General features: G+C 49.9%; 9 protein-coding genes across 9 annotated transcripts; 5 read left to right on the plus strand and 4 right to left on the minus strand.

Annotated features, from left to right (window-relative positions):
- Positions 1-320: 320 nt before the first annotated feature.
- On the minus strand, positions 321-1,402 carry Z518_09693 (uncharacterized protein; the record flags this gene model as incomplete). The annotated part of the gene is made up of 4 exons (XM_013412310.1): positions 321-386; positions 438-1,089; positions 1,149-1,302; positions 1,351-1,402. 4 exons carry the CDS (start codon positions 1,400-1,402, stop codon positions 321-323), a joined length of 924 nt encoding a protein of 307 aa, XP_013267764.1.
- Positions 1,403-2,006: 604 nt separating this feature from the next.
- Positions 2,007-3,144, plus strand: Z518_09694 (uncharacterized protein; the record flags this gene model as incomplete). The annotated part of the gene is made up of 3 exons (XM_013412311.1): positions 2,007-2,357; positions 2,406-2,867; positions 2,923-3,144. The coding sequence occupies 3 exons, from the start codon at positions 2,007-2,009 to the stop codon at positions 3,142-3,144; spliced, it is 1,035 nt and encodes a 344-aa protein (XP_013267765.1).
- Positions 3,145-5,825: 2,681 nt separating this feature from the next.
- Z518_09695 (uncharacterized protein) lies at positions 5,826-7,555 on the minus strand (the record flags this gene model as incomplete). Its single annotated transcript, XM_013412312.1, has 2 exons — positions 5,826-7,118; positions 7,172-7,555. 2 exons carry the CDS (start codon positions 7,553-7,555, stop codon positions 5,826-5,828), a joined length of 1,677 nt encoding a protein of 558 aa, XP_013267766.1.
- A 654-nt stretch (positions 7,556-8,209) lies between these two features.
- On the plus strand, positions 8,210-12,053 carry Z518_09696 (uncharacterized protein; the record flags this gene model as incomplete). Its single annotated transcript, XM_013412313.1, has 2 exons — positions 8,210-11,782; positions 11,835-12,053. The coding sequence occupies 2 exons, from the start codon at positions 8,210-8,212 to the stop codon at positions 12,051-12,053; spliced, it is 3,792 nt and encodes a 1,263-aa protein (XP_013267767.1).
- Positions 12,054-12,454: 401 nt separating this feature from the next.
- On the plus strand, positions 12,455-12,993 carry Z518_09697 (uncharacterized protein; the record flags this gene model as incomplete). The annotated part of the gene is made up of 2 exons (XM_013412314.1): positions 12,455-12,625; positions 12,697-12,993. The coding sequence occupies 2 exons, from the start codon at positions 12,455-12,457 to the stop codon at positions 12,991-12,993; spliced, it is 468 nt and encodes a 155-aa protein (XP_013267768.1).
- A 1,879-nt stretch (positions 12,994-14,872) lies between these two features.
- On the minus strand, positions 14,873-16,651 carry Z518_09698 (uncharacterized protein; the record flags this gene model as incomplete). The annotated part of the gene is made up of 3 exons (XM_013412315.1): positions 14,873-15,285; positions 15,347-16,406; positions 16,469-16,651. 3 exons carry the CDS (start codon positions 16,649-16,651, stop codon positions 14,873-14,875), a joined length of 1,656 nt encoding a protein of 551 aa, XP_013267769.1.
- A 413-nt stretch (positions 16,652-17,064) lies between these two features.
- Z518_09699 (uncharacterized protein) lies at positions 17,065-19,164 on the plus strand (the record flags this gene model as incomplete). Its single annotated transcript, XM_013412316.1, has 5 exons — positions 17,065-17,483; positions 17,533-17,639; positions 17,757-17,996; positions 18,043-18,395; positions 18,448-19,164. 5 exons carry the CDS (start codon positions 17,065-17,067, stop codon positions 19,162-19,164), a joined length of 1,836 nt encoding a protein of 611 aa, XP_013267770.1.
- A 1,310-nt stretch (positions 19,165-20,474) lies between these two features.
- Z518_09700 (uncharacterized protein) lies at positions 20,475-22,713 on the minus strand (the record flags this gene model as incomplete). The annotated part of the gene is made up of 8 exons (XM_013412317.1): positions 20,475-20,579; positions 20,642-20,899; positions 20,961-21,055; positions 21,136-21,303; positions 21,579-21,638; positions 21,690-22,165; positions 22,243-22,429; positions 22,482-22,713. The coding sequence occupies 8 exons, from the start codon at positions 22,711-22,713 to the stop codon at positions 20,475-20,477; spliced, it is 1,581 nt and encodes a 526-aa protein (XP_013267771.1).
- Positions 22,714-24,760: 2,047 nt separating this feature from the next.
- Z518_09701 (uncharacterized protein) lies at positions 24,761-25,347 on the plus strand (the record flags this gene model as incomplete). The annotated part of the gene is made up of 2 exons (XM_013412318.1): positions 24,761-24,764; positions 24,830-25,347. 2 exons carry the CDS (start codon positions 24,761-24,763, stop codon positions 25,345-25,347), a joined length of 522 nt encoding a protein of 173 aa, XP_013267772.1.
- Between the last annotated feature and the right edge of the window lie 406 nt (positions 25,348-25,753).

Here is a 25,753-nt window from a genome sequence, read left to right on the forward strand (position 1 = left end):
AAAATCCAGACATGTAATTTGTGTGGTTTGTGAAGGGCTTAATTCGGGAAAGCCATGTTCTCTGATTTATGGTCGGAAAACGTCACGGAAATAGATTTACACGAGACGATGAGAGGGCGCATGAATTTTCCCCCAGTTTGATTATACAATCTTCAATATCATTTCCAGCATGTTTTTTAATTCTTGGGGACAACTCAACACCTAGCCCAGATGGCAAATGGTGGAAGTCTCTCTAGGTACTAAGCATCTCAATTTGGTGCCGATGTCTGTTCAGCACTGGGTACAAGATATTGTTTCCCCTTGCCATCGCAGGCGGGCTTCTACAACTGCTCAAGGATCTTGCTTCCCACATCGCTCACATTTGTCCACCAATACTTCGGTATCGTCTGTACAAGGATTAATCGATATCTGAAGCCAAATACGGGAAAATTACTTACCTGAATGACTAACATGCCGTCCTCGATCAAAGTTTCATGGTATGTCCCATTCTGCAATGTATCCACGACGCGAAGCAGGATTTCCTTCTTCGAGATTCCATCCTGGAATCCCTCTTGAAGTAGATCATCGCCCTTGAAGCCAAGATACTCTAATTGGTACTTTAGCCCTTCGAAGTACTCTAGAGTGGCTGAACCGAAGCATTTGTCCCAATCAGATCTAATTTCCTCCTCGGCTTGGGCGAAGACATTGGCATTGTTCTCGAAATTGGGATTCAGCTTGATATCAGGGATGCCAACAAGATTTCCAATGGCTTCTTGCACAGCTCCAATCGCCGGATCATAGTCACTGCGTACCGAGTTTCTAGCCACAATGTTGAATGCGCTTGCGCCATTCGACGATGCCGCGGCGGACTTAATTGCTTCTTGGAAATCTCGGCTCACATCTGACGCGTTGACGGCGAGCCTTCCATCTGCAAAGACAAGTCGAAGTATTCCATCTTTGATTTGCATTCCGCCATAGTTGAACTTCGTGTCTTCCTGAGGAGCGAGCTCCAGTTGATGCTTGGAACAGAGAGAATTGAGCTCGGCCTTGCCATCATCGCCATAAGACTTGACAAACTCCTCAAGGTTATAGCAGAATGGGTCAATGTACCTATTATCGGTCAGATATCACCTGTTCCGACGAGACATCCCCTTCCGGTGCAACCACACCATGTTATCACGGTTCCGATTCTCGACTTGTAAGACTCGTCGTCCGTGCAAACGTACAACAGGTTAGGATTGGTTGTGATGGTCCAAGCCTCGCCTAGAATCTTGGAGATCTTCTCTTCATGCTCAGGCTTCTTGGATTCCCATTCATCGCGCACTGGACAGATCAATCAACACGTCGACTACTCTGGAATGCTCTCCCTACCATTCTTACGAACCGCCAGGGCCAATTTTTCGACGGGTTGCTTTGTAGCCATTGTGAACAGTCCTACAACCTGGGTTGAGCTCCGTTCCCAGTGGAGGATCACGGACTTTTATGTGGTCTCACTTCATTATGCTTCATCCTCCATACGAGATGGTCTGGATAGGGCTGGTCCGGCGTCGCCACGAGGGAGGTGGACCGGAAAACAGACCCTGCTGGCAAGTACAAGCTCAATTGGTCCGTTTCCTTAGATCGATTCAGTCTCGCGATTTAGACCTTGTCGGCTTTGATTTCAGGGGGGCCGAAAGTGCGGTGTGTTCGCCTTTGGCAAATGGAAAACTGTAAATATCGTATTTGGCGTGTCGTTCTGTCTTGGTCGCACGAAATTTTGGTACGGATTGAAAGGCCCAAATTTCGCGGAGGCGGATACAATGGACAAGAATTTGAGATGCTTTGTGGCATTGCGACCGACACGCCAAACGATGGTTCAACATTGCGCCCAAGGACTGACCCTTTGAGCTCCTTGGTGCGATTGCTCGATCCGGTTCGCCGATTTCATTGAGAGATCATTGATGACCATCTTCATAGTCGTAGCCAAGGGCATTGATTTCTTCCCTTCTATTCCCTCCAAACTCATCTAGCATGGCTCAACTGTAAGTATGACCGGGCTTTCTACCAGTCAAGTTCTCACAGGCTCCAGGCCTCTGCAAATACGGAAAGATATTCGTGATGTCTATGACAAGGACGACACTCCGGTGCAGAAATCTTTCAAGAAGCTTGCACAAATTCTAGGTTATCCTGTCTCATGCAATGTCGAGTGGCTATTTATATGGGCCGAACTTGGATCCGGATATGCTGACAGGGCGACTTTTGTTCCGGAAGTCGCTCGTGTAGTGGAAACTTGGGCTGATACACTGTCTCAAAGGTTGGAAGACAACCGATTTGAGTCGTGGACTGAGGAATTCTTGAGCAAGGTCGAACCAGTGAAGGCCGTCAACTTAGTCCTTGAGGTAAGTTGTACCCTTATATTGAGAGAAGGATGGCCTCTCAGTGTGTAGGTTTCCAGTTTCGCGAGACCGAAAACGTCCTGGTCCACCGTGGACTGCGCATTTACCCTGTGGCTGCCCAAAAAGGCCACGTATCAGGCGGCCAGTGTCGGCTCAGGCTTCGAGACTGATTTTGAGAATCTTTTCGAGGATCTGAAGACCTCTACGTGCATCGAGGAAACTCGCTCTTCTAGCAGGGACTATGAAGGCTGGTCCAACATTGAATCCACTGCCGATAGCAGCCTGCGAGCTTGTGATGTCGACCCGGAGGTTGTCGAACCAGATATGCTCCCTGCTCTTCAGACCATCCCGAGGCCAGATGTTTTGTTTCAAACTCTGACACCGTATTTGATGCAAGTGTTGTCCAGTGGAACAAATCAAGTTACGGTGACAGCGACGCATGAACCGAGTCTGAAGCTTTTGGCTGACTACTTGCAACGATGGATTAAGAATGATCCTGAGGATGTGAGAAAGGTAAGTATCAAGGAAGTCCACCTACCCTGACTCCTCCAACTGAGACTTGCCCCAGATTCCATATTTGCGCATCAAGCTTGTAGTATCCAACTTCGGACTTGGACTGTTCTATGACTCACTGACCATTGAACCATTCGATCACCATCAACGCCGGATCAGAGTGAATGTTGTTCTGATACTCGCATTTATCCAGGGCGTCTTAGGATATCAGCCTATCCACGAGACTTCAGAAGGGGGCTTCTGGGAATTCAGACGCACGATACCGTTCAAATCTTGACAAAAATTGCTATTTTTTGGGCAGTTCCGTTGACAGCCAGAAGCCAGAGGATTTTTTCTGCCTGGCGGTTTCCTCAATCTCATTCTGTAGTCAGCTGCAGTTCTTTGATTTAATGCTGTCTTTGAAATTGATATTTCCGACAAGATCTCAGGTTTCGAGGGAGTAACGCATTCCATAATACAATACTCTTGCTGGCACATTCACGCCTCTGGAAAAGGTCCGCCGTCTCCTTCTCACCGGCTGGAGCGAAGTTATTGTTTCCTTTGCTCCCGCTTTGCACGAACAGCCATGCATATCGAAAGGCGCAAGTTTGTTAACATACCTTGTGGAGTTGACATAGACGTCCTCAAATTCAAATCAGCTATTCGCTGTGTCAGACGTCAACCCAACAATCGGGCACTCTCGGCTTCAAAATCGCCGGCACATGAAGAGTAACCGGGAAAGATACAATTCAGATTCAAGTTTGAAGGATCGAAGAGACCTTAGGAAGGACACGGCGACTGCCTCTCTGGGACATGACTTCATTGTGATCTCTCTTGGAAACCATCTCGACCTCACCAGATTCAGTTGCCTGAGAGCCTAGTCATCGTCTTTCGACGGCAGTGCAATATACCTGGTATCGTGATGCCTGCCAATCAACCGAAGAATACAGAGGTGAGCAAAAATTTGTAGATTTCTGGAAGTGGTGGATATGGGGAAGCCACAGCGCTATAATAAAAGTCACGGGAACATAGGGAGCAGGTGGCTTGACTACGGCGTATAAAGCAGTAGAACTTGCTTCGCAAGCCCATCATCGTTGGCTCCAACCCTTGCCGGTGAAGGCGTTGTGGCGGCGATCCAGAGTACTTTGCTGCAGTTGCTAGCGGAGTGAACCCAGAAAAACGGTGCAAATCCAAGAAGCCTTGCTTCTTCTTGCACAATAAGCCCTCGCAGAAGAATGGTTACAGTGCATGGTCGGTGTACGTCCCAATTTTGCTCTCATGTTGTCGGGCCAGGCTCTGGAGAACCAGATCCCCCCGGTCCGACGCTGGCTCTCTGGCGAGCACTGTGATGAAGGCTATTACGGTCTACTCGGCCGGATCAAACGCCCAGCCCTTGTCGCCAACGACAGCAACGATCTCCTGGTCCCAACAGAGAACAGCTACGTTCTTGGAAGCGACTTGTAACTACAATGCCAGTCTGCATTTGTACCCAGACAACGGTCTCGGGTTTCTGGATGAGTCACTTTCGAGGTTGATGAACGACTTCTTCGACGAGTTTGGTGTGCCTGAAGAGGGTATCCGTCCGAATGAAGTCTTCCAGCTTCCTGAAGAGGAGTGGCCATGTATCTGAGTCTTTTCATTGGCATTTTGTTGGATAGTCCATTAAGCAGAAAATGGAACGAGATGAATCCGTTGTAAAAAGAATCTAGTCATTTTCTCAGTTTGTTCTTGGTGATGCCTTCTGCTCTGAAGTGGCTTATAGCTAAAATGACAGAGGCTTGCAGGGCAATGCGTCGAGAAACAAAGCCGCCCCGGGAGAAGCCGAGGACGTTAAGCTTAGGAACGCTGAGTGCTTTGGCAACGTCGATGATGGCCTGTGTCTAGCCGACATAACTGGTTGGCTATTCGCTTTCACTGCGACCAACGCTGGTGCTGTCGATGGGGGAGAATGGGCCGTCGTTTTGCTGCTAAAGGATTGATGAATAGAGGGTCCCGCCTGTCGAAACTTCTTCCGAAAATAAAATATGGAGGAACAAGGGAACTCCTTCAGTTTTCCCGAGCAAGAGGTAGGCATGCCTGATGCCGTTAGTGGTTGTGTATTTGATCTCGGCTATCTCGTAAGTGGGCCCTTTCGATATTGTGATGTTGAACTCGGAATCATTCGGCCCCTTTTAACTGAACTTGGCCACTTTTTGGTGAGCGTCTAGATGATAGCTTTGCCCCAGACAAACATGTATTTGCTCACCTTCCTTGCAGGGCTGTACTGGTAGACGGACTCAATTAGACGGCTTGGTCGATACAGAGTGGTACAATAGTGAAAGACTCTCTTGGCCTGGGAGGCTGTTTGGTGGGAAACGATGATGATGGGACTCAAGGTATTTCATAGCCAGAGATTCGGTCTTCTTATACGCACTTCGCTGTGGCTGTCCAGAATCTACCAGAAGATAGCAGATCCTCCAAGATTGAAGCAACCGACAGATGGAACGCAACATGACAAAGACTAGGCTCGCACTTGGGCGTGGACAAGGCTAGGGCAGCCTTCTGATTGGATTCCTCAATATTTCTGAAAAGGGTGCTCGATCCTCTGCCAGCCCCCCATGTTGCCGAAGCATCCGTCATTTGGGAGTGACTGTATAATCGAAAATGGAAAAGGACCTTAGCCTGGAGCCAGCACACTCATCTCTGCGTTGAATAGCTCCGACGTTGTTCCCATGGCGAGGAGTTGGGGCTTGGCATACGCAAGCTTCAAGCCTCAAAGGGAACAGGAGGTATGAACGGACGTGGCAATACGACGCTTGTCCAGGTTTAATGCTCAGTGTAAGCATTTTGACATGACAATTCTTCGTTGGATCGCCTGAAATCTTTGGACGGGCGCTTCGCTAATGTGTCAGTGGGGAAAGCATTGACGTTAGTCGGCCCGCTCATAAGATCCAAAGAGATCAGAAATCATTCGACGCCCATTTCTTCAGGTGCCAATCTTCAGGACTTTGAAATCTTGTAGAGGGGTTCGATCACACATTGAAAAACAGTCTCCCAGAGTCTCATGTCATCCCAATCCTTGGGGCAAGGGACACAATTCATCGCTCCCGCGACGCAGTGGAAGACAGCTTGGTGATACGAATTGGGCAAGGCGTGAGGGTCTGACTCTAGCCATTCAAGTGCATGAACCTGTAGCTCATAAACACGCATGGATCCAGAGCTTAACGGAAAGTGGTCTTCTAGAGTCTTTTCGTGCCAAATTTCCAACAGCATAACACCTAAATTCAAAAGAGCCTCTTTCACACGAAAAGCTGTGTTTGACACAGCCGGTCCGGCGGTCGATTGCTCAAATGAGAGCGATAAAAAGGGCTTTCTGATATCGGCTTCCTGGTTGGGGTTCTGGAGAAAAGACACCGTGTCGCTCGACAGCCTAGGAAGAGCCCACGGTGTACGGAGAAGTTGCAGAAAATTAGATGCAACGTTCAGTGCCAGTGACGTCTTTATCCGCCAGGATAAAGCTTTTCTAGTGCTCTGAGAGTGGTTCTGAAGCAAGTCTTTCAGCCGGATTCCGTCTCTAGCTTTCGAGGATTTGAATCCGGCCATACGCGTGGGGCCCGTTGCCATCCTGCAATCTTTGGTCAATGCAAATATGATATGTTCTTGGTTCTTGCGTGCCTCCTCGATTGCCGAACAAATATCCTTGATGTCCTTCATTGACCTCTGCGGCAATTCGGGAGCCGGAGCGATAATTGTGACTCGAGGCTTGGTGGCTTGGGGACCGTCGGAACGTAACGGTTGTCTTGCGTCCTCATCGGCGACATGGAACGCTTGAACCGTCGATTCGTGCCAGAAATTCTCTTGTTGTGGAGCTTGACCAGACAAAAGAAGTTGGAAGACATAGACCGGGAGCTGTTCGTTACGTGGTCTTTTTTGAAGTTCTGTGAGCTCCTCCACACGGTCCTCCAAGATAAGCCGGGCTTCATGCTTGCGATGACAGTCGAAGACCCAGCCTTTCGATACTGCAAGATAGAGGTCTTCTGCACGTTTTCTGATATTCCAAAATGCTTTCGCAAGTCGCTTGGTCTTGCCGGAGGACTGCTGGCCGCTTAGATGATGATTAGAAGAGATAAGCTGGCACAGGCGCTGCAGAGAATGTAGGACTGCGTCGAGTTTTTCGCAGTCTTCATCGAAGCTTTTTATCTTGAGCACTAGAGACATCCGTGCTACAAGGTCAAGTTGCCCCTTTTTGGTGTTTTTATTGGCTTCAATCAGCTTTGAGAGCTCAACTGAATCCTGGAGCAGGGAGTTAACTTCATCATCATGTGGACCGGGAGAGAATGTCGCACCTTGACTGATGGAACCAGCTTGGCGATTTTCAAAGCCAATCGATGGAAGATCTCGTCACAGTCTTCCAGGGTAAAAATGAAAATATCATGCTTGCTTCCCAGATAATCCTTAACAGCTTCTTGGGTCTCAGAGTCCGTGAGAATTTGCTCTATGCCTGCTGGAAAACTGGACGGGATCTCGCATCCGCTCTCGATGAGAACCGATTTCAACAGCTCTTCGAGGATCGTCGCCTGTCTGGAAAGGGCTCTCAAGAGAGAGTCTATCGTTTTTCTTTTTTCAAATGCCGGTTTGACAGCTTTGAGGCTTTTTCGGTAGGTTTGGAGGCCTTCAGTTAGGATGGGTATCGCCCCCAGGATCAGACCAGCAACTTCAATCCCAGACATGTCAGTTCCTAACACTTGGTGTCGAACAAGTTACCAAGGCAAAGGATCAATTTTCAAGCACCCCTTGAACAAACGTCCAAGACTGATCGGGTTGGGCGTGAAGCGTCATGTCCCGTGTCAAGCTTCGATATTGGTAGCGTAACGCCGATGTTGTAAGGTCGTTTGTCACTGCCTTGAGTCTTTTATAGGGTCTTTGACTCTCGCTCTTCTGCGTGTCTGTACTCCCACTAAGGTACATAGTGCGTTTCAGCGTCCTCCATATGTGCTTCAAGTTTATGGTCACTGTTCCAACAAAGCGAGCTGGGGGCGCTTATAAGGTGCCGCCAGTGGAGCTCGTTCAGCAAAAATAAACAAATCAGTGGCGTTTCTATGCTCAATGATGATTGAAGCGCTTATCTTGCAATAGCTTTTTGACGAGTAGCTGACGGCGGGCCGGAACGCAAGGAGCAAGTCTCCCCCGCTGCACTTGCGCCCAAGCGCCTCATTCATCAGAGAGACATTTTCTTTGAGTGCGACAATGAAGCTTCTCTTTCTTCATTGACTGTAAATGTCTCCATTGGCACAAAGAATCAAGGACGATCAACCTCGCAGCAGGCTTGGTCCTATATTAATCAACGATGGCACCACAAACCAGTTCATGCCTATCCTCCAAACATGACCCATCAAATCCACTCCAATTCTACAAGACTTGCCAGTCTGGGGAGGGATGCCTTCAACTTCTTCGAGCAGGTCCTCCAAATCTTTACAGAGGACAATCCTTCTGACCGATTGTCTCCCCAAAATCACTCTTCGTTTCTCCGAGAATATGAGCGATTTAAAATTTGGGCCGTGGATCTTGGGTTATTGGTACCAGGCCACGGCTCCCTCGACTACCGCCTTCGCGAGGCGGAGAGTCTAGCCCGCACCTTCGAAACCCACCTGTCTGATTTGAATCGATATTTGGAAGAAACAACTGTATTCGGAGACTCGAAGAAGCTACAAGCGGAAAACGTCGATGCAATTCTGGCACGGATCGAAAACATCTCCGAAGGCGAGCAGGACAATGAAGCGGCTATTTCAGAGGACGACAGCGAAGATGAAGAGCATGAGCCGCAGTGGTATATAGATCTCCTGCTAGCAAGCGTCATAGACGTGATTGATCACCTATTCAGATTGTCAACGCTCATCAGGAACCCATCCAGAAGACTCGCCTCCTCCAAGGCCAAACTCTTTCAGCACATTGACGAGGACTCCGGTGTCGACCTGATCAACGCTTTTGGACACTACGATCACGACTATGTTCTCTCAGTCTTTCGTGACTATCAGTCAAAAGTCCCAGACGAAATCCATCAACAGAACATTGGTGCTCTACAGACAACCGATCACGACGCTGAAACGTGGCACAGCGTCGAGAACTGCACACTCTGTAAATCAGGCATGGAGATTGCCGAAGAAATATCTTCAATCAATCCAGATGACCAAAATAGTGGCCAAAACAGTGTCGGAGGCGAAGGAATAGCACCATTCCTCATTCATCGGATTGCGCGCGCCAACATTCTGAGACGACAACAATTCGGTTACTGGAAGGAGCATCGCGGCAAGCTTGTAAAACATACAGAGCTAGCCTTGGAGCAAAGAAGACCAGCAACCAGGCCTGTCGATCACAACGTTTCCAAAGATTTTGATATGGGAAACAAAGGGGGCGAAAGAACTGTTCTAAAGCTTACCGATCTTCTGGCACCTCCCACCGTGACAACAGCGACCACACTGCAACCTACTTCCATAAGCTTGACAGATAACAAGTCAGTAACTTCTGTTTCGGAATATGCTCCTTCAGACTGGGGCCCAGGTCGTGAAGTCGTTGAATTCCCACCGCCGCCAAAAAGACCGGCCGGCGAGAAATTCTTCGAGTGCCCCTATTGTTTTACAATCTGCCCCAGGCAAATGCTCACAGAGAAGGCATGGAAGGCCCACTTAATCCACGACCTGCGACCATATATCTGCACCTACCCTGCTTGTAAAACCGCGAGCCAACTATACGACACACGCCGAGCTTGGATTGAACACGAAAATAGTTTCCACAGAAAACAATGGCGCTGTCCTGATCATGTTGATTTGCTTTACCCTTCGATTGATGCATATGTGGAGCACATCAAAACTGAGCATGAGAATGAGGCGATGTTTCTATGCTCTGAAATCCATCTTCGTGCCAGCGAATCTTTCTCCTCGGCTGCAGATAGACCCTGTCCCATCTGCTTTTTCTCTCCCACCGACACAAAGTCATTGCAGTCCCATCTTGCTTCTCACTTGGAACGATTGGCGCTCTTCTCTCTCCCTCGTTCTACCGACGATGACGAGGCTGATAATGGTGAAGCGGAATCTGCCGTTGCGGTCGGGGAAGTGCAATACTCCCGTGACGGGGATTCTGAATCATCAGTCGGGCTCGGGGACGAATGGGACAACCTCTTGGAAGCTGTCGACATTGGTGACAATGAAAGGGTGCAGTTTATCTTGCGTAACGGGGATGGAGATGAGAGTTCTCATGCGACAGAACTTGAGCATGCTCTGATCAAGGCTGCAGGAGGTGGCCAATTGGGAATTGTGCGGACACTGCTTGACCATGGAGTAAACATCGAGGCGCGCGGGCCATACGAGCACTGGGAGCGGACGCCCCTGATGGCAGCTTCGGCAGAAGGTCGCGTGGATGTGGTGCGACTGCTATGTGATCGTGGTGCTGACATCGACGCTTGCAATGAGAGTGAAAGTGCACTTGTGTCAGCGTCTGAGAAGGGGCATATTGACGTGGTTCGACTTCTGTTAGACAAAGGTGCATCTGTCGACAAAAGTGGTGAGCATGGACGAACCCCTCTGTTTCAGGCAGCGGCTGAAGGCCATGATGAGGTGGTACGGCTGCTCCTGTACAGAGGAGCAAATATCAATGCCGTGGCTGATGAATCCCCCCTCCAGGCGGCCTCGATAAGCGGCCGCGAAACTGTAGTAGACATCCTGCTGAATGCGGGGGCTGATGTCAACTGGAAACATACATATACTGCTCTGCAAGTGGCAGCGGAGATGGGTAGAGACAAAATTTTAAAAAAGTTGTTGGAGGCAGGCGCCGATCCCAATGCTCGAGGCACTGAAGGTACCACCGCGCTCATCTTGGCTGCAGGGGAAGGAGAAGCAGATACTGTCAGGCTGCTTCTCGAAGCAGGAGCTGACATAAATGGGGCAAATGCTCAGAATGAGACCGCACTCCATTTGGCATCTAGAAAAGGCCATGAGGCCGTGGTGAAGTTGCTGATAGAAGCTGGAGCAGACCTGGAGAAGTCCAATAAGCGAAGTGGTACCGCTATTCAGGCAGCGAGGAAGACAGGCCATGCCAACATTGTTCAGATTCTTCGAAATGCAGGCGCAAGCGAGCAGCCCAAAGACTATCATATGGATGATTTGATCCAATACGGCCCCGTCACCAAGCCGAAGATGTCAAATCCGTCTCCACCGACTCTCCCCCGGTCTTGGACAATTCAGTTGCACAATGACAAGGCAGAGAATCTTAACCTTTCTCTGGTTCATGATATTGCGCAAGACTCGGTAGTGGCTTGCGTGAACTTCTCCAGAGACGGAAGGTATCTCGCTGTCGGACTTTGTCGGAGTGCTCGGATCTTCGACCTCGAAGACATGTCGAATGTCACCGAGCTTGAACATGGGTCTGCTGATGACGCAGATCTATTTGTGCGCTCGGTCTGCTTTTCGCCGGATGGTAAGTTTCTTCTGACTGGTGCAGGTGATCTTACGCTTCGTCTGTGGGAAGTTGAAACCCACCAATTGAAGAGAGCGATTCCTGGTTATTCGATGGACATATATGCTGTCGCTTTCTCTCAGGATGGCCGCATCTTCGCGTCAGCGTCGGGCGACGGAGATATTCTTCTATACGATTGCGACACCGGATCCAACATCTCGAGGTTCACTCACGACGAAGGTGCTACGTCTGTCTCATTTTCCCCAGATGGGCGATATGTCGCGGTAGGCGGGCTTGACAAAAAAGTTTGTCTGATCTCGCTGGAAGAAGAGAGGCTCTTTCGTTTACCACAGGATTATGGACACCAGGATTCTGTGATAAGCGTAGCATTTTCCAGAAGTGGCGATAAAATATTCAGCGCTAGTCTGGACCGAACTATCCTATGCTGGGGCTTGGTGACGGACTCAGACGATTGGTATGTCTGGACGCGAGAAATGACTGGACACGAGGTGAGTTTTTAGGTTGTGCGCAATTAAAACAGGTCGCTTACTGAGCTTCAAGGACTATGTGCTCTCAGTTGCGGAAACAGGAGACGCACAATGGATCGTATCGGGCTCGCGGGACAAGACTGTGCGAATCTGGAGTAGCGACACCGGGGAGCCACAGGCCACCTTGAAAGGTCACAAGAACTCTGTAGTCTCGGTGGCGACATGCCCAAGCAAAAGGTTGATAGCGACAGGATCAGGAGACATGACGTTCACGATATGGGGCTATGATTGAGATGGAAAGCGGACAACATAGAGAGCCTTTCTGGGGAATGAGGAGGGCTCTGTCAGACCCTCGAAAACTCGGGGATAGCTTATATCTCAAACTTGGGGGCAAGGCTTGAAGCCCTGCTCATGCTCGATGACTCAATCAGCCTTGGCACATTTGATGGCAACTTCTAGATCTCCGACGACTCGCCTCACCTCATTAAAATCCATAACTCAAAAGATTACCAACAAAAACATTGTTTGTTTCTCTTGTCTGAAAAACACGATTCGATTCAATCCGCTTCGCCATCACGAAATCATCCCTCGTAGTTGATTCTGCCTTTTCACGAATACATTCCCACACCGCAAGGACAACATCTACGAGTGGACCACCCAGCCTTGCTCGTCATTCCCAACATACCTACAATCATGTCCAACGCAGAGTGGGATAGTGTAGTCCGGATCGGCAGCAAAGTCCGCCCCAGTGGAGGCACGGCCGCCGAGCGTGAACGTGTCATCAAGGGAAAATCCGCCATCAACGCAGCCGCTCGGTCTGGAGCCATTGTTGGGACAGAAAAGAAATACGGCAGCGCAAATAGTGTAAGCCATGCCACCAGCCTTACCTATACACCGCAAAATTGGCCCGAGATGCTAACAGGTTACCGTTTAAGAAATCTAATGTTGATGGCCAACACCTGACCAAAGTCGATCGCGAGAATGGGCCAGTCAAGCCCAAGGAAATCGGCGCGCAAGTCGGACAGTTAATTAGTAAGGCCCGCCTTGAGAAGGGTTTGACTCAGAAAGATCTCGCCAAATTGTGTAATATCAAAGACTCTGATCTGGCAAAAATGGAGTCCGGAACCGCCATTGTCAACCAAGACCACCTGAGTCGTTTGGAAAACAGATTAAAAATCCATCTTCGGGGAGCAAAAATGGGCCAACCAAAAGAGTTCGGGAAGAAAAAGTGAACAAGCAAAGGGCAAAAGAGGAGGACGACGAGTTGTGTCGAGGAAGAATCCGCGACCAAAAGGTGACAAAGGACCAACTGGCGGCCATGCACAAAATACCTCCCTGGGAAGAATGGCTCTGACTGGGCACTGGAAATTATGAACTGGGACGAATCTTTTACCAGGCGCAAGAGACTGAAATAGACAGCAACTTCAATTCAGCATTACGAGCAATATTCTGGTGAACTTGCCTTGAATTTTTACAGAGCACTCTACGAGAAGAATCATGAAAATTTGAGCGCTGGTTTGTTTTGTGGAGGGATTTCGTAGCTCGCATACCCTCATAGAAAACTTTTGTTCCATTTCGCATCGCTTTTCCATCTTCCCTTCTTAGTTCCCCCGCCGTGCTTCAACTCGTACCCGTTGGTATGGTACTCCAGAATGCACTTGCATCGACAGTTCTTTGATCCATGCCAGAAGCGTTCCTCGTGCGGAGGCTGGCATGGAGGTCTGTTGGCCCAGGAATATTGAAGAGGCCCCAACCCAAGTATTGGTCCTGGGGTACAAGGCCAAAGGTGGACCTTCACGTAGGTGCTGAGTTCTGTCTTCCGTGAAGATGTGTGAAGATGGCCCGTTCTGGTTGCTGGGCGATTCAATTTCTGTCAAGATTCAAAGAAGTTCCTGCCATGGCTCTTTGTTCAGAGACCGAGTGATGAAGAACGGGAAAAGCTGCAGGAAGTGAATGGCTTTCGCGAACTCGTCCAACAGACGATGATTCCTTTACACTGAAGCCGGTCAAGCCAAAGACGGTGTAGTATCCATGGCTCGTGATGGCAAACCCTGTGCATACAGGAGTTCTCTACCGCTCCCGGACTCCTACACACTATTTCGAAGCGCGTACAAAGCATTCGAGGGTCCTTACAAGTCTTGGCGTCGCTACTTATCACACAAAGGAGCCTTTAGCCTTGCTTGCCGCGCAGAAAACGTCGATCGTGGCGATAGCGACGGCCGGACACATGGTTGTTGGCAGAAGTCTGATTCAGCGAGACCGGTCGCTGTCGAGCAGCGCCTTAACCACTGCATTGTTGTAGCAGGGCTGGTGCCGCTGCCAACTGTGTGGTTGGGCTACTTCATCTCGGCGAGCCTTTGGAGGTGAATCTAACCGCGTTGTGTCTTTGGACTTGATGTAGACGTTATGAAACCCTCTCAACAAGGAGCATGCATTGGACCGCAACTTACGGTCCTCATAGATACCGTTGAAGGACCGACGCTCTTAGAGACACCCCCGCCGGGAAAGAAACATCAGGATCCGCAGGAGGGGTAGGTACCAGATATAGGATATGCCAGTTGTCTTGCGTGTTGAGCCGTTTTCTGCACTTCCGTTTGAATAGTAGCGGGTATTGCTCGTGTCTAAGAGGATCCGTTTACGGAATTTGCGTAGCGGACTGTCTGTTGAAGAAGTGGAGGCAAGTCGTTATTTGCGGACCATCAAGAAGACTGCAGGGTTGTGTTTGAATACCAGTAGAGTCGTGGTGTACACGAACGTGACTTATGGGTCCAAGGGGAAAAGGTTCAAAAGTGGGCCGATGTCAAACTTCTCTTCGTCCAAAGAATGCTCCGATCCCCTTGGGTCAAAGGATGGTATCAAGCCTGTCTATATATCTATCTAACGAGTGTACGTCACCATTGTTGCCTGTCAATGGTGATACAGTCCGGTGAGCGAGTGTTGCAATATAACCCGGTTAGTCGTGAACGATAGGCCATCGCAAGCTGTTGTCCAGGAACGAGGTGTGCCTCTACATTCTAGGTTGCCAACACGTTTCTTTGACTGTGCTACCAGGGGAGGCGTCTGCCGATACCTAAACCGATAGATCGCATCCATATATCGATTTGTCCACCCCTAGTCTGATGCAGCCATACCCAGCTTTTCGAGCAGGGCAAACCTCCCCCAAAAGCCTCGGTTGATCTTCCCAAACACATACATGGGCACACTAAGGAGATAGATGCCCATAACAATGCCACCCTGTAAATCAAAATATCTCGCTGGGCCAACGAGAGCCAAGTAATCATTGACCCAGTAGGAGAGGCCGAAAAAGAAGAAGTTCTTGAAAACCATGGCAATGATAAGCATTTCTGTACTCTCCTCGCTGTGGGCATCAACGACATAAGAGTTCATGACGGCGCCGGCCGTGTTCACACTAAAGCCGTAGATTCCGTGAAGGCAGCTAGCCACATAATATCCCTTACCTGCCTCCACCATGTTCCCGAAGAGGAACAAACCAAGTATCCCTGTCACCAAAGCGACGATCATTGCTTAAAGCATAAGATGTGAGCGCTCAACGGGCCATACAGAAGTGCAGATTATGGTACTTACGGTAAATTCGGAACTCTGGCTCGTACACACCACAGTTCTTTCTGGCAGCATAGCGAACAATAGGGTCGGAAGAAAAGCTCATGAAAAGGACGGCCAGGAACCCTCCAACAAAAGGACCCACGTAGAGATAGCCGACACTCGCTGCTGAGAGGTTGTACGGAGGAACAGACCATATCTGAGCGAGGACAAACGATGTCGCAACCCACCAGCCTGAGGATATGCCTTGGGTCAAGCAGCCCCAAACTGTGGCGGGATTCGCCAAGCAAACAAACGGGGCGAGGACAAGTCTTAGGGGATTTTGGCGATTAAGTCGCCCATTAAAGATAGACAAGCGCTGCCAGAATGTCTTCGGGGGGCCCATATCCTGCTCGCTTGCTGGCGTGGCCGGAGTGACGTGTTCGCACTCTGCGACTTCCACTTGTTTCACCTCCTCGAGCCGTCTTTGCTGTTCAGGAGATACCACGCCGGTGTGAGGGGTTGGTCGGCTGATATATGTTGTTTCCGGAACAAAGAAGAACACCATGGCCAGCTGTACGACAAGAAAAGGCTGAGAAACATGGAACAGATATTTCCAGCCCAGGTTGTTGAAAATGACCCCGGCGACGATGGGAGACAACACGGCGAAAGTGTTGGTGACCAACTGGAAAGTCGTGACTCCGGCCCCCCTCTTATGGACAAAATAAATATCACCAATCAAGGCCACAATGAGGGACTCATAGGCTGTGACGGAAAGACCTTGAAAGAGTCGTCCGACCAGGAGGCCATTGTATGAGTTAATACACTCACAAATAAGTGTGCCAACGACACCGAGGAGAGACGCCAGAAGAAACTGCGGACGCTTGCCCCAGACGCGAGACACGGCCGAGACAAACGGCCCAAATGCACCAACACAGAGTAAGCAGTCGCCCGTCAACTGCGCAATAGCAGCGATGCTTGTGTTCAAATCCACACTGAGTTCATACGTTGCAGGTGACAACATGGGAACGAGCACTCCGGTGAAGAAGAGCGAGCCGAAAGCTACAGTGAAAAGGCACAGGTCCTTTCTCCACTGAGGCCAGTTCTGAAAAAAGGGGGTTAGCATTAGCATGTCGTTTCCTTTTTCTCCCCAGTGATGGTCCTTACCAGCGGATCGTCGGGATTATCCAACGGTTGTGGTGCAAGGACAATATGAGAATATCGTCCGCGGCCATGTTTGAGCCCTGCTGTTGCTTGTGCGCTCGCGCCTGCTGCTATCTCATCGGTTAACAGGGTGGTGCCCGGCGTATGTTCAAAGTTCTTTTCCTGAAGGATACCGAAAGTAGCCATAATTTTCGACCCGGTAAGATTTGAGCCATAGTACAGGGAGGATCGTGTTAAGTACTGTGTTCCTGTTTCCTCGGGTGCCGATAAACCTTCATCAAGATGCGCCTCTAATCCAAACCTCCCCTGCCAAAGTTGGCGGGGGCGTAATTGAAATTGGAGCCCGCACCGGAGTTGGATTGGGGTAGGGGGTCTACTAACCCCACACTCCTAAGTACCACAGCCTCGTGCCGGTTCTACCGAACTTTAGGAATCTCCGTCCCGGACGCCGGCGAAGGAGATTGTACAAAATAGTGAAGTAGAGACAATCAAGTCCTGCCATGGCCACTGGCGGCTGAGGCAAAAAAAAAAAAAAAAAAAAAAAAAAACCCAGAGAGACCATCAAATTACGATTTATTATCTTCGAGTCTGCACCTACCATGCCCATCGATAAATCATGGCATGGCTACGCGAAGGGCCGCGTTCCAGATCTGGGCTTTGAATGGGCATGGCAAGATGCGCTACCTCCAGACGAACCGAATCGAGACCCTCCAGTTGTTTATATACCTTTCGGTTACGAGAAGAAGACGCTTCCACGAGGCTGGCAAACGACACCAGAGAACAAACCACTTGATATCGACATCGTCTTCGAGAAAGATGTTGAGATCGCCTTGCGGGATGGCGCCAAGATTTATACCGACATCTATCGTCCCGCTGAGATGGGAGGAAAAAAGATTCCCATTGTTGTGGCCTACTCTCCCTATGGCAAAGGAGGAGCTGGAGCAAACTTGATGGATGTAGTGCCCTACAGAGTCGGAGTTCCTAAGAATCGTCAGAGTGGGCTGGAAAAATTTGAAGGGTCTGTGGAATGACTTGACCTTTTGAATCAAGGCTGACATAGGTTGCAGCCCTGATCCCAATGAGTGGTGCCAACATGGATATGCCATTTTAGATCCCAATGCAAGAGGGTCGTGTGATTCTGAGGGCGACTTGTACTTCTTTGGTCCCAAAGACGGTGAGTAGGGAGAGTCTGCTCAGTGATGAGATTCGGCAAAGACACACTCTATCCCATCTGACAATACACTGGATTCCAGTCTGCTCTGACGTCTCTTACTATCACGGCCGGATACAGGCGAGGACTGTTACGATATCATTGAGTTTGCGGGCAAGTTGGAATGGTGTAACGGCGCAGTTGGCATGGCTGGAAATTCATGGCTGGGTATTTCACAATACTGGGCGGCAATGACCCAACCGCCCCACTTGAAAGCAATTGCTCCCTGGGAAGGCTATAGTGATCTGTACCGAGACATGATGAGACGTGGTGGCATTCCTTGGGCCCCTTTTTGGAAATGGGTTCTGTTGGGAGTACCAGGTTAGTTGAAAATCATGTCGCGCGCGATGGCAACATAGACTGACAGACCAGGCCGCGGGCGACAAGAGGACGTGCCTACGATGGCCTTCCAACATGAATTTTACGACAAGTACTGGGGAAAACAAATGTGTGGACTTTTCGAGGATTAATGTGCCGTCCTATATTCTCGGCTCGTATTCCTCGATGTTGCATTCTGTGGGCGCCGTGAGAGCCTGGCAGAATACTAACACGGATAAAAAATGGCTTCGTTTCCATCCACACCAGGAATGGTATGAGGACTATTACCATAGATCCATGGAGGATCTGGATCGATTCTTTACGAGGTACCTCAAAGGCGAAGAAAACGGCTGGGAAGCAACGCATAAAGTGCGGGTCTCGCTCTATCGATATGGGGACAGAGTATGATCCTCTCCCAGCTTTTTCACACATATGTGCTGACGGAGGCTCTTAGTATCCGGTTTATGACCAAGTCCAAACGGACTATCCTATTCCTCGGACGAAATACACCAAGTTGTTTCTTAGTCAGAAGCAGACATTGTCACACGAGCCAGATACATCTAGCCCCGCCTCAGACTTCATCCATTCATATGATTCCACGGCCCGTGATATGCTGACGTACGACTACAAATTCAACGAGAAGACCACCTTGGCCGGCTTTTCCAAGCTCCGAATATTCGTCTCCTGCAAGGAACACAACGACTTGGACATCTACGTTATGCTACGCAAGCTCTCCGTCGATGGGGAACTTATGGAGCAGTCCAATGTGCCACTTCATGAACTCCCGCCAGACGTGAAAAGCGTCAAAGATGTCAAGAATGTCAATCCAATCAAGTATTTGCTCCCGACGGGTATGCTACGTGCTTCACATCGCGAGATAGATCTGCAGAAATCTACCGAGTACTGGCCTTTCCATCCGCATCTACGGACCGACTACGTTGAGCCGCTCGGAAAAGTGGTCCAGATGGACATTGGCATCCGGCCAATGGGAGTAGTCTATGAGAAAGGCGAGAGTCTCCGACTTCAAATCTCAGGTAAGACTATGGCGTTGCCGGAGTGGGATAACCCCCATGTGAAGCATCAAGAACCGGTTTTCAATAAGGGCAGACACAATATCCATCTGGGGAAGGACTATGCCTCCGAAAGTTACCTTTTGGTACCCAGGCTGTAGATAAATAGATAGTTTGATCACGTCACGAGTCTCCTTAGAAATGCCAGCATTCAATCAACATTCTCTCCCCCCGTAAATAGACAAGTAGGTACAATCAGTGTTCCGGACTAGCAAATACCGATCTCATCGCCGATATCTGAGCCCCCAATGTATCGGTATTTACTAAATATTATCGCCGATATTATAGCCGGCATTCCTCATGGGGGCTACTTGTACTCACCGACCGTCATGAGCGAATTAATAAGTTGTTGGACAGTGCTGTCGATTCCCCAGCCAATGGGCGAACTTGGGTCCTTGTATCCGAATACTTCCAAGAAGCCCAGCATGGCCTGGAGACCCCCGATCAGGCCATAGTCCGTACCTCCGCAAAGCTTAGTCTGGGCACAGAACACAGCTGCAGATCGGAGCGGAGGGGCTTACCGTATTGTGTTGTCGCAAGGCATGCAACACAGCAGAAGGCAAACCCTTTGCGGTGGTGCCACGCCGATCCCTTGGACAACTCCAAGGCGGATATTTGTCCCCACAGAGCGGAGTTGGTATTCACCCAAAAAGATTACCCACAACGTTACTGGTAAAGCTTAACAAGAACATATTCATTGTCTTGGAACATGTAGGCAGTCTCCCGATGCTTGGAACAGAAGAGATAATTGTATCCAGTTGCTAGAGGGTGCTCATATTTTTTCCTACAGAGGCATTGCATGTCCTATTCACACGTGGCCATAATCGCTGCTGTCAGATGCTGTGTTGTCGTTAGAATGATATGCATAACTGGAGACATCAATGACGAACAAAATGGATATTTACGCAAGGCTTTGGTGCTGCTCTCAGTACCAAGCATGAACATCAACCACCTCTTTTTCCACACCAACCAAGACCCCCCCAAAAAAAGGGGAATTTTTGAGCCGGCCTCCTTGAGGCCGGCAACTCCTACATCCGACGAGTTCGGCAGAGTGCTGTGGCACATTTATTTTGAACACATCTAGGAGTGTTTAAATCCCGCAGGGCCTGATAGAACGGCTAACTGAAGATGGGGCACTGGGGTGTGCAGGCTCGCCGGAGTTGATCCGGAGTGGAGATTGTGGGGATCCGGTACGGATGAAACTGGGGTAGCCATCCCGCTCGGTACACGCCCCTAATACCGGCGGCGGCACCTGAGACTTTCACTTTTCTGAGGCGCTGAATACTGAATGACGTGGAGATAGAGATCACACTTCAGGGGAGAATAGCCAATCGGCATACTCCTTGGTTGTCGTCGTCTTTGCGAATAAGTGAAAGAGGTTATCGATCATGAACAAAATTGCTATGCAGCTCTAGGACCATGCCCATTTGGCAGAATAAGACAGAAATCCGTCCAGGGCCTTCATGATATTTCCCACATCCTTGCCCCGGTCTAGAAAGCCGAACCGCCTGGCAAACTTTTTGCTGTGAATCATTGTGCTAGAAAACAAAAGGTCCAGCCCGGGAAAAAGGTACGGACCGTGATCTCTCCGATCACATCAAAGGCATAACATTGGAGCCAGTTGCCCATGTCGATAGGCTCCTTCTGATCTGCAAACTCGTCCAAACGAGTCTCAAATATAGCCACGCAATTGCTTACAAAGCCCTCCATCTCCATGAGCGCGGTCATCGAAAACCCGGCGGCAACCATCCGGCGGTCATGCGCGTGCCGTTGGATGTTGGCGTCGGTGAACAAAGAGTAGTCGCCTGGTGCATCCGACGCTTCGTACCAGCGTGCCTGTGCAGACATACCATTTAGAATAGGACAAGTGGCCATAACAGCAAATACCGGCACTGACCTTTTTGTACTGTGATCCATGGCCGTAGATTACCTTGAGGCTCTCTCCAGGATCATCTGTGCTGACTTCATCGGGAGCAATGCGAACAATGGGGCCTACGAGTTTTCAGGTTTTTCACAGTTGGTTCAGAGCCGAAAAGAGACACATGTCTGGCCGTATTTTCAGGACCACGTACCATAGCGCTTGTGCAGGTCGATATTCACCCATTGCATATCCCCTGCGAAGGCTTTCTGGACCTTCCATAGTCTTGTGATGCTTGCCAGCCATGGGCCGGGTACTCTTCGCAATGGTGTCAGATACCGCACGCTGAGGAGCCGGCCGAGCAAGTAAAGCGTGACAAGAACTATTTAATAGTTGCTCTAGAAAACGGCATTCCTGACAGTTGCTCTGCACAACGACGAAGCTTCTGCAACGTCTACAAAGAGGACTTCAGGAGCGCAACAAGTTGATAGAAAACGGGGCATTCAATACATCTCAACTTGTACCCCCTTTGACAGTATTGACCAATTCAGTTCAACTCATCAGACCGGGCGGGACGAGCTAAGGCAAAGTCTTTATCGAAGGCGTACACGTACACGCCTTGACTTTCCCACCTGACAGCCCTTTGTTACGTCTTACCATATAAGGGGCCTCCTGTAATCTTTTTCTCGAAGGCAATCGCATCACCCAAGCCCATAACTTCATTAATGTTAGCAAAATAGAAAGAGAAACAGATAAACGTGAATTCACCTTGGAAGAATTCTCGTGGACCCATTCCCTGAGCGGTGGCTACATCCGTTCCCTTGTTCATGACCTCGCCGTATGCATTTCTAAGGGCATGCACTGCCGATACCGCTCCAGCTAGAGGATGCCATGTGATTCTGAAGCCCATTTCTTTCGCCTCGGCATTTGTGAAGTCCGGCGTGGCGCCGTGCGTAGGCAGGTTCAACACCAGGGGCATTGGAGCAAGCTCACGAACAGCACGAACAGCATCTTCTTTGGTTAGGAGGGCTTCGACAAATCCGATCTCGACTCCAACCTCCCCTGCTATACGTATACGCTCGATGGCTTCATCCAACCCATGGCCCTGTATAGAATCCGTCCGTGCGATGATCAAGGGCGCCGAGGGCTTGCCTGAACGCGCACTCACCGCCGCCTTCAATCGTGCCCTCCACTCCTCTCGTGACACAATTTCTTTTCCTTTCAGATGTCCACATCGCTTGGGCCTTCCCCTGGTTAGATCTCAAACAATCAAGCAGTGCACCCAGGACACCACGGTCCCAAAAGGCACAGAAGGACTTACATCACCTGGTCTTCGATATGCAGGGCGGCAGTTCCGGCCCTCTCGTAACACTCGACGGTACGAGCAATGTTGAGGACCGATCCGAATCCAGTATCAGCATCGGCAATGACTGGAGTGTTGCCGGCGATCGAAGTTAACATATTCAAATTTTGAATGAAGTGCTCTTGAGTAGCGATTCCTAGATCCGCTGTCCGCGGTGTTAGCCAGTGCAGGGCTCTGAAATGTGATGACTGACGGACGTTGGCCTAGCATACTAGCGGCGGTGGCCGCTCCTGACATGTACAAGGCTGGAGGGTTCGTCTCTAGCGCTGTCCTTGCAGAGATTCCTTGAGACAGATTAGCGAACTCCGCTTTGACCGAGGTTCCTACGGTTTGCACACCATCGTAAACCCCTAACGCGACAGTCAGGAAATTTGGGTCTGCGAGTTGGGCGCGCAGTCGCTCGGCAGGACTCATGCTAGTGGCGCCCATGGTGGAAGGTCTCTGCAAGTGTGGTGGTTTTAATGTGAGGCTCGGAAGCATCTGAATCGGGCTCAGTCCTCTAAAAATAATGATTAGAATTGAAGGATGTCCAGCGATTTTCGGACCGAAGATGCTCCATATCACAGCAGGCACATTTACCCCAATATCTACAGGCCTCTTCGCTATTTCCCCACATGCTCGATGCTGTCGACAGTACGCATTCAGAGGGGCCCGGAAGAAAAGCAAAGACCGGACCGGCCTGGGTCGGAGTAACACAAGAATTGAACTGCTTAGATACCGGGCAAGCCTAAAGACCCGGCCTTCGTGGTCTAAACCCCGTTGCAAGCCTCTCCATCGTTCAAATACCTCTCCCTCAGATGGCACTGAAATCAAGGTAGCGCTGTAGTTGTTCACTCTCTCTCGAGACAGAACTAGGACGTTCAATGCGGCCGATTTGACAACTACATCTTCGCAACGTCGTGTTATGGTAGCCTGGTATGTGGCAAAGCTCAAATACTCGTATTGTTTCCTTCTGCTTCGTAGCAAATCCCTGAGCTCGAGCAAGCATAAATCTATAGAACACCGCCGTGCCACATGGTGCAGCCCAAACGTGGAAGGATTCCACCTGCTTATCAGGAAGTCGACTACAACCTTACCAAAGTGCTTCTGCTCTCTCTGATACTGGTATGGCTTGACCGTGTCTTCAAACTTGAGCCATTCGTCTCAATTACTCGGCTCATGTCCTCAAATTGTTGCTTGGAACCTATCAGGATGCCTCTGACTGTGCATACGTGATTGAGGCACCCAGCAAGGAAGGTATATTTTCAGCCTGATGATGCTGATTGTGCCTTCGAGTTTGATCCCTTTTAGTGACTAGGCCAATGTGCCTGAACCGCCGAGTTCGATAATGTAGTCGACGCCTTCGCCATTAGGTGTATTTCGCAATTTCTCCCCAATTCGGGGTGGTCTTGTACTTTTGGTTCCAACAGCGGTACCGAGTTGCACTTCGGCAAAGATTACGCCAACGGCTCCTTGGGTAAGAACGACGTCCCCAGGTTTCAGAGCCTTGGATGGGACGTCAAGGGAGCACGGGTCAGAGTGCTGGCCTCCGCTGGTGTCAGGGTCGAGGGCGCTGCTAGGGGGCCAGGTTCGGAGAACACTCCTCCCTTATACAGAATCCCATCGATGGCGCCGTCCAGCCCAGTTTCGGTGGCAAGCGACGCAATTGGGCCAGCCTGATGCAGACTCCCTCGCTAGACTCTGCTCTTCGCGTAGCCTTGTCAAATCAGACTAAACCCGAACGCATTGAAAGCCTAAGTCCTCGGAAGGAAGATTATTTGCAGCCGCGAGTCAGAAGTACGTTCGACCGCACAGTGCCACATATTACAAAATCACCCGCGATGCGCGCCTCCTCGGCCAAGCTTGCCGTACACGTCTCGGCGAATGGGTAGCTAACATTTCCTGATGTTACTGATCCAAATGCTGGTGTAGCTCTGTGTGTGATACCTGGGCTCTAGCGCGGTTGTTCATTGGCTTCTCTGCCTTCCTTCTACGGTGCTCGCCGTACTCAAGGTGCTCACTTCTCCAAAGAAGACTTTTCCGATTCAGGGAATGAAGCTTTTCTTTTCCAAGCTTAGATGAAAGAGACAAGTATAAAATCTTGGTGAATTCAAGTTGTATCGAGACTTCGGCCATATCCTGGTCTCTCCCACAGAAAGCCTGACCTTCCCTTTCCGCATTTCTCTATAGGTCTGTGAGATCTAAGCACTGCTACCACATACATACCGCCGTGATGACCATGTTCGCACTCCTTTTTGTTGGCCAATCACGTGACTGGTTGCCTTGGCAACGTCACGTGAGGCTGTTTGGCTTGGCAACTTGCGCCCTTCTTTTCGTCTTGCTCTCTCTTAGATAGAACAACAACAACACATTCCTTCTCTAGACTCCACAGTCTATCACCTTTACGGGCCTCCCTTCTTGTATTGCTTGCTGTGTCCGGTGTAGGAGCTCATCGCCTGCACCTCGACGATGGTACGCATACATCTATCTCGACTGCATGGGTGTGGCCCGATTCTACCATCGCACGAATTTTGATGACCACTCAAAGATTGTCCTTCATCTGCAGTCTACACGAAAATAACCATTTCCAACATCAGCAAGCCTGTGGATGTCAGTCTAGGTATTCCCAATGCAACGACACTCTACGACTATCGACCCTCGCTCTGGTTTATCGGCAAATCCGTGGTGGCTCCCAAAGGTTATCAGACAGAGAGTGATCGATGCGGACAAGGTTTTACAATCAACAAGATAGGACTTCAGCCAAACGTTCCGCGCGGCTTCACCGCCGTCGAGTACCCGTCTGAAGGCACCGACATATTCCGGGGTTTCAGCGAATCCGACCTCATATCTGGCTACGCACTGCTTTCAGCTAACATCACCGTATCAGCACCCGGAGATGTCTACGTCGTGCTCCAGCCAAACGAATATCGGCGCGCTCGTACCTGGTTAGCGATCGGGCATGACGAGACTCCTGACCCAAACGAGAAAGGACTCGCGGGCGAAGTAGACGAGCAAGCTTGGTTCTCGCCTACCTCCACACCGTTGCCGGGTTCGGCGTGTCAGCCATGGCGTGATCTGTATTAGGGAGTGATGCTCACCAACGACAAGATCGTTGATCCATGAAGGACTTGTTTGGGAGAGCCCCGTTTTGCAGAAAAGGCGACACCGCCCAGGTATTCTCCAAGCAGACAAGGTCTGTAAACCTGTCGAGATCTTTAATCTATGGAGAACGCTGCTATGAGTTTTGTGCATAGTTCCGCCCCATGTGGCCTCATGAGTCCTGTCTAGGCAAAGATATTATGAACCCTCTCTGCGTCATTGCTGAGCCTGTCTGCGTAGGCGCCGTAATATCTGGACACAGTTGAGTGCGTCCAAGAGACGCATGAATAAAGGGAAGTGCCAGGTTATAGCGCTGATGCAGGAGAAATTAGAAACATAAATGAAGATGAGCATGACGGTGAAACATTTCTATCCAGAGCCACCCAAGTGG

This window comes from Rhinocladiella mackenziei, assembly GCF_000835555.1.
Source record: "Rhinocladiella mackenziei CBS 650.93 unplaced genomic scaffold supercont1.8, whole genome shotgun sequence".
Classification (NCBI taxonomy): domain Eukaryota; kingdom Fungi; phylum Ascomycota; class Eurotiomycetes; order Chaetothyriales; family Herpotrichiellaceae; genus Rhinocladiella; species Rhinocladiella mackenziei.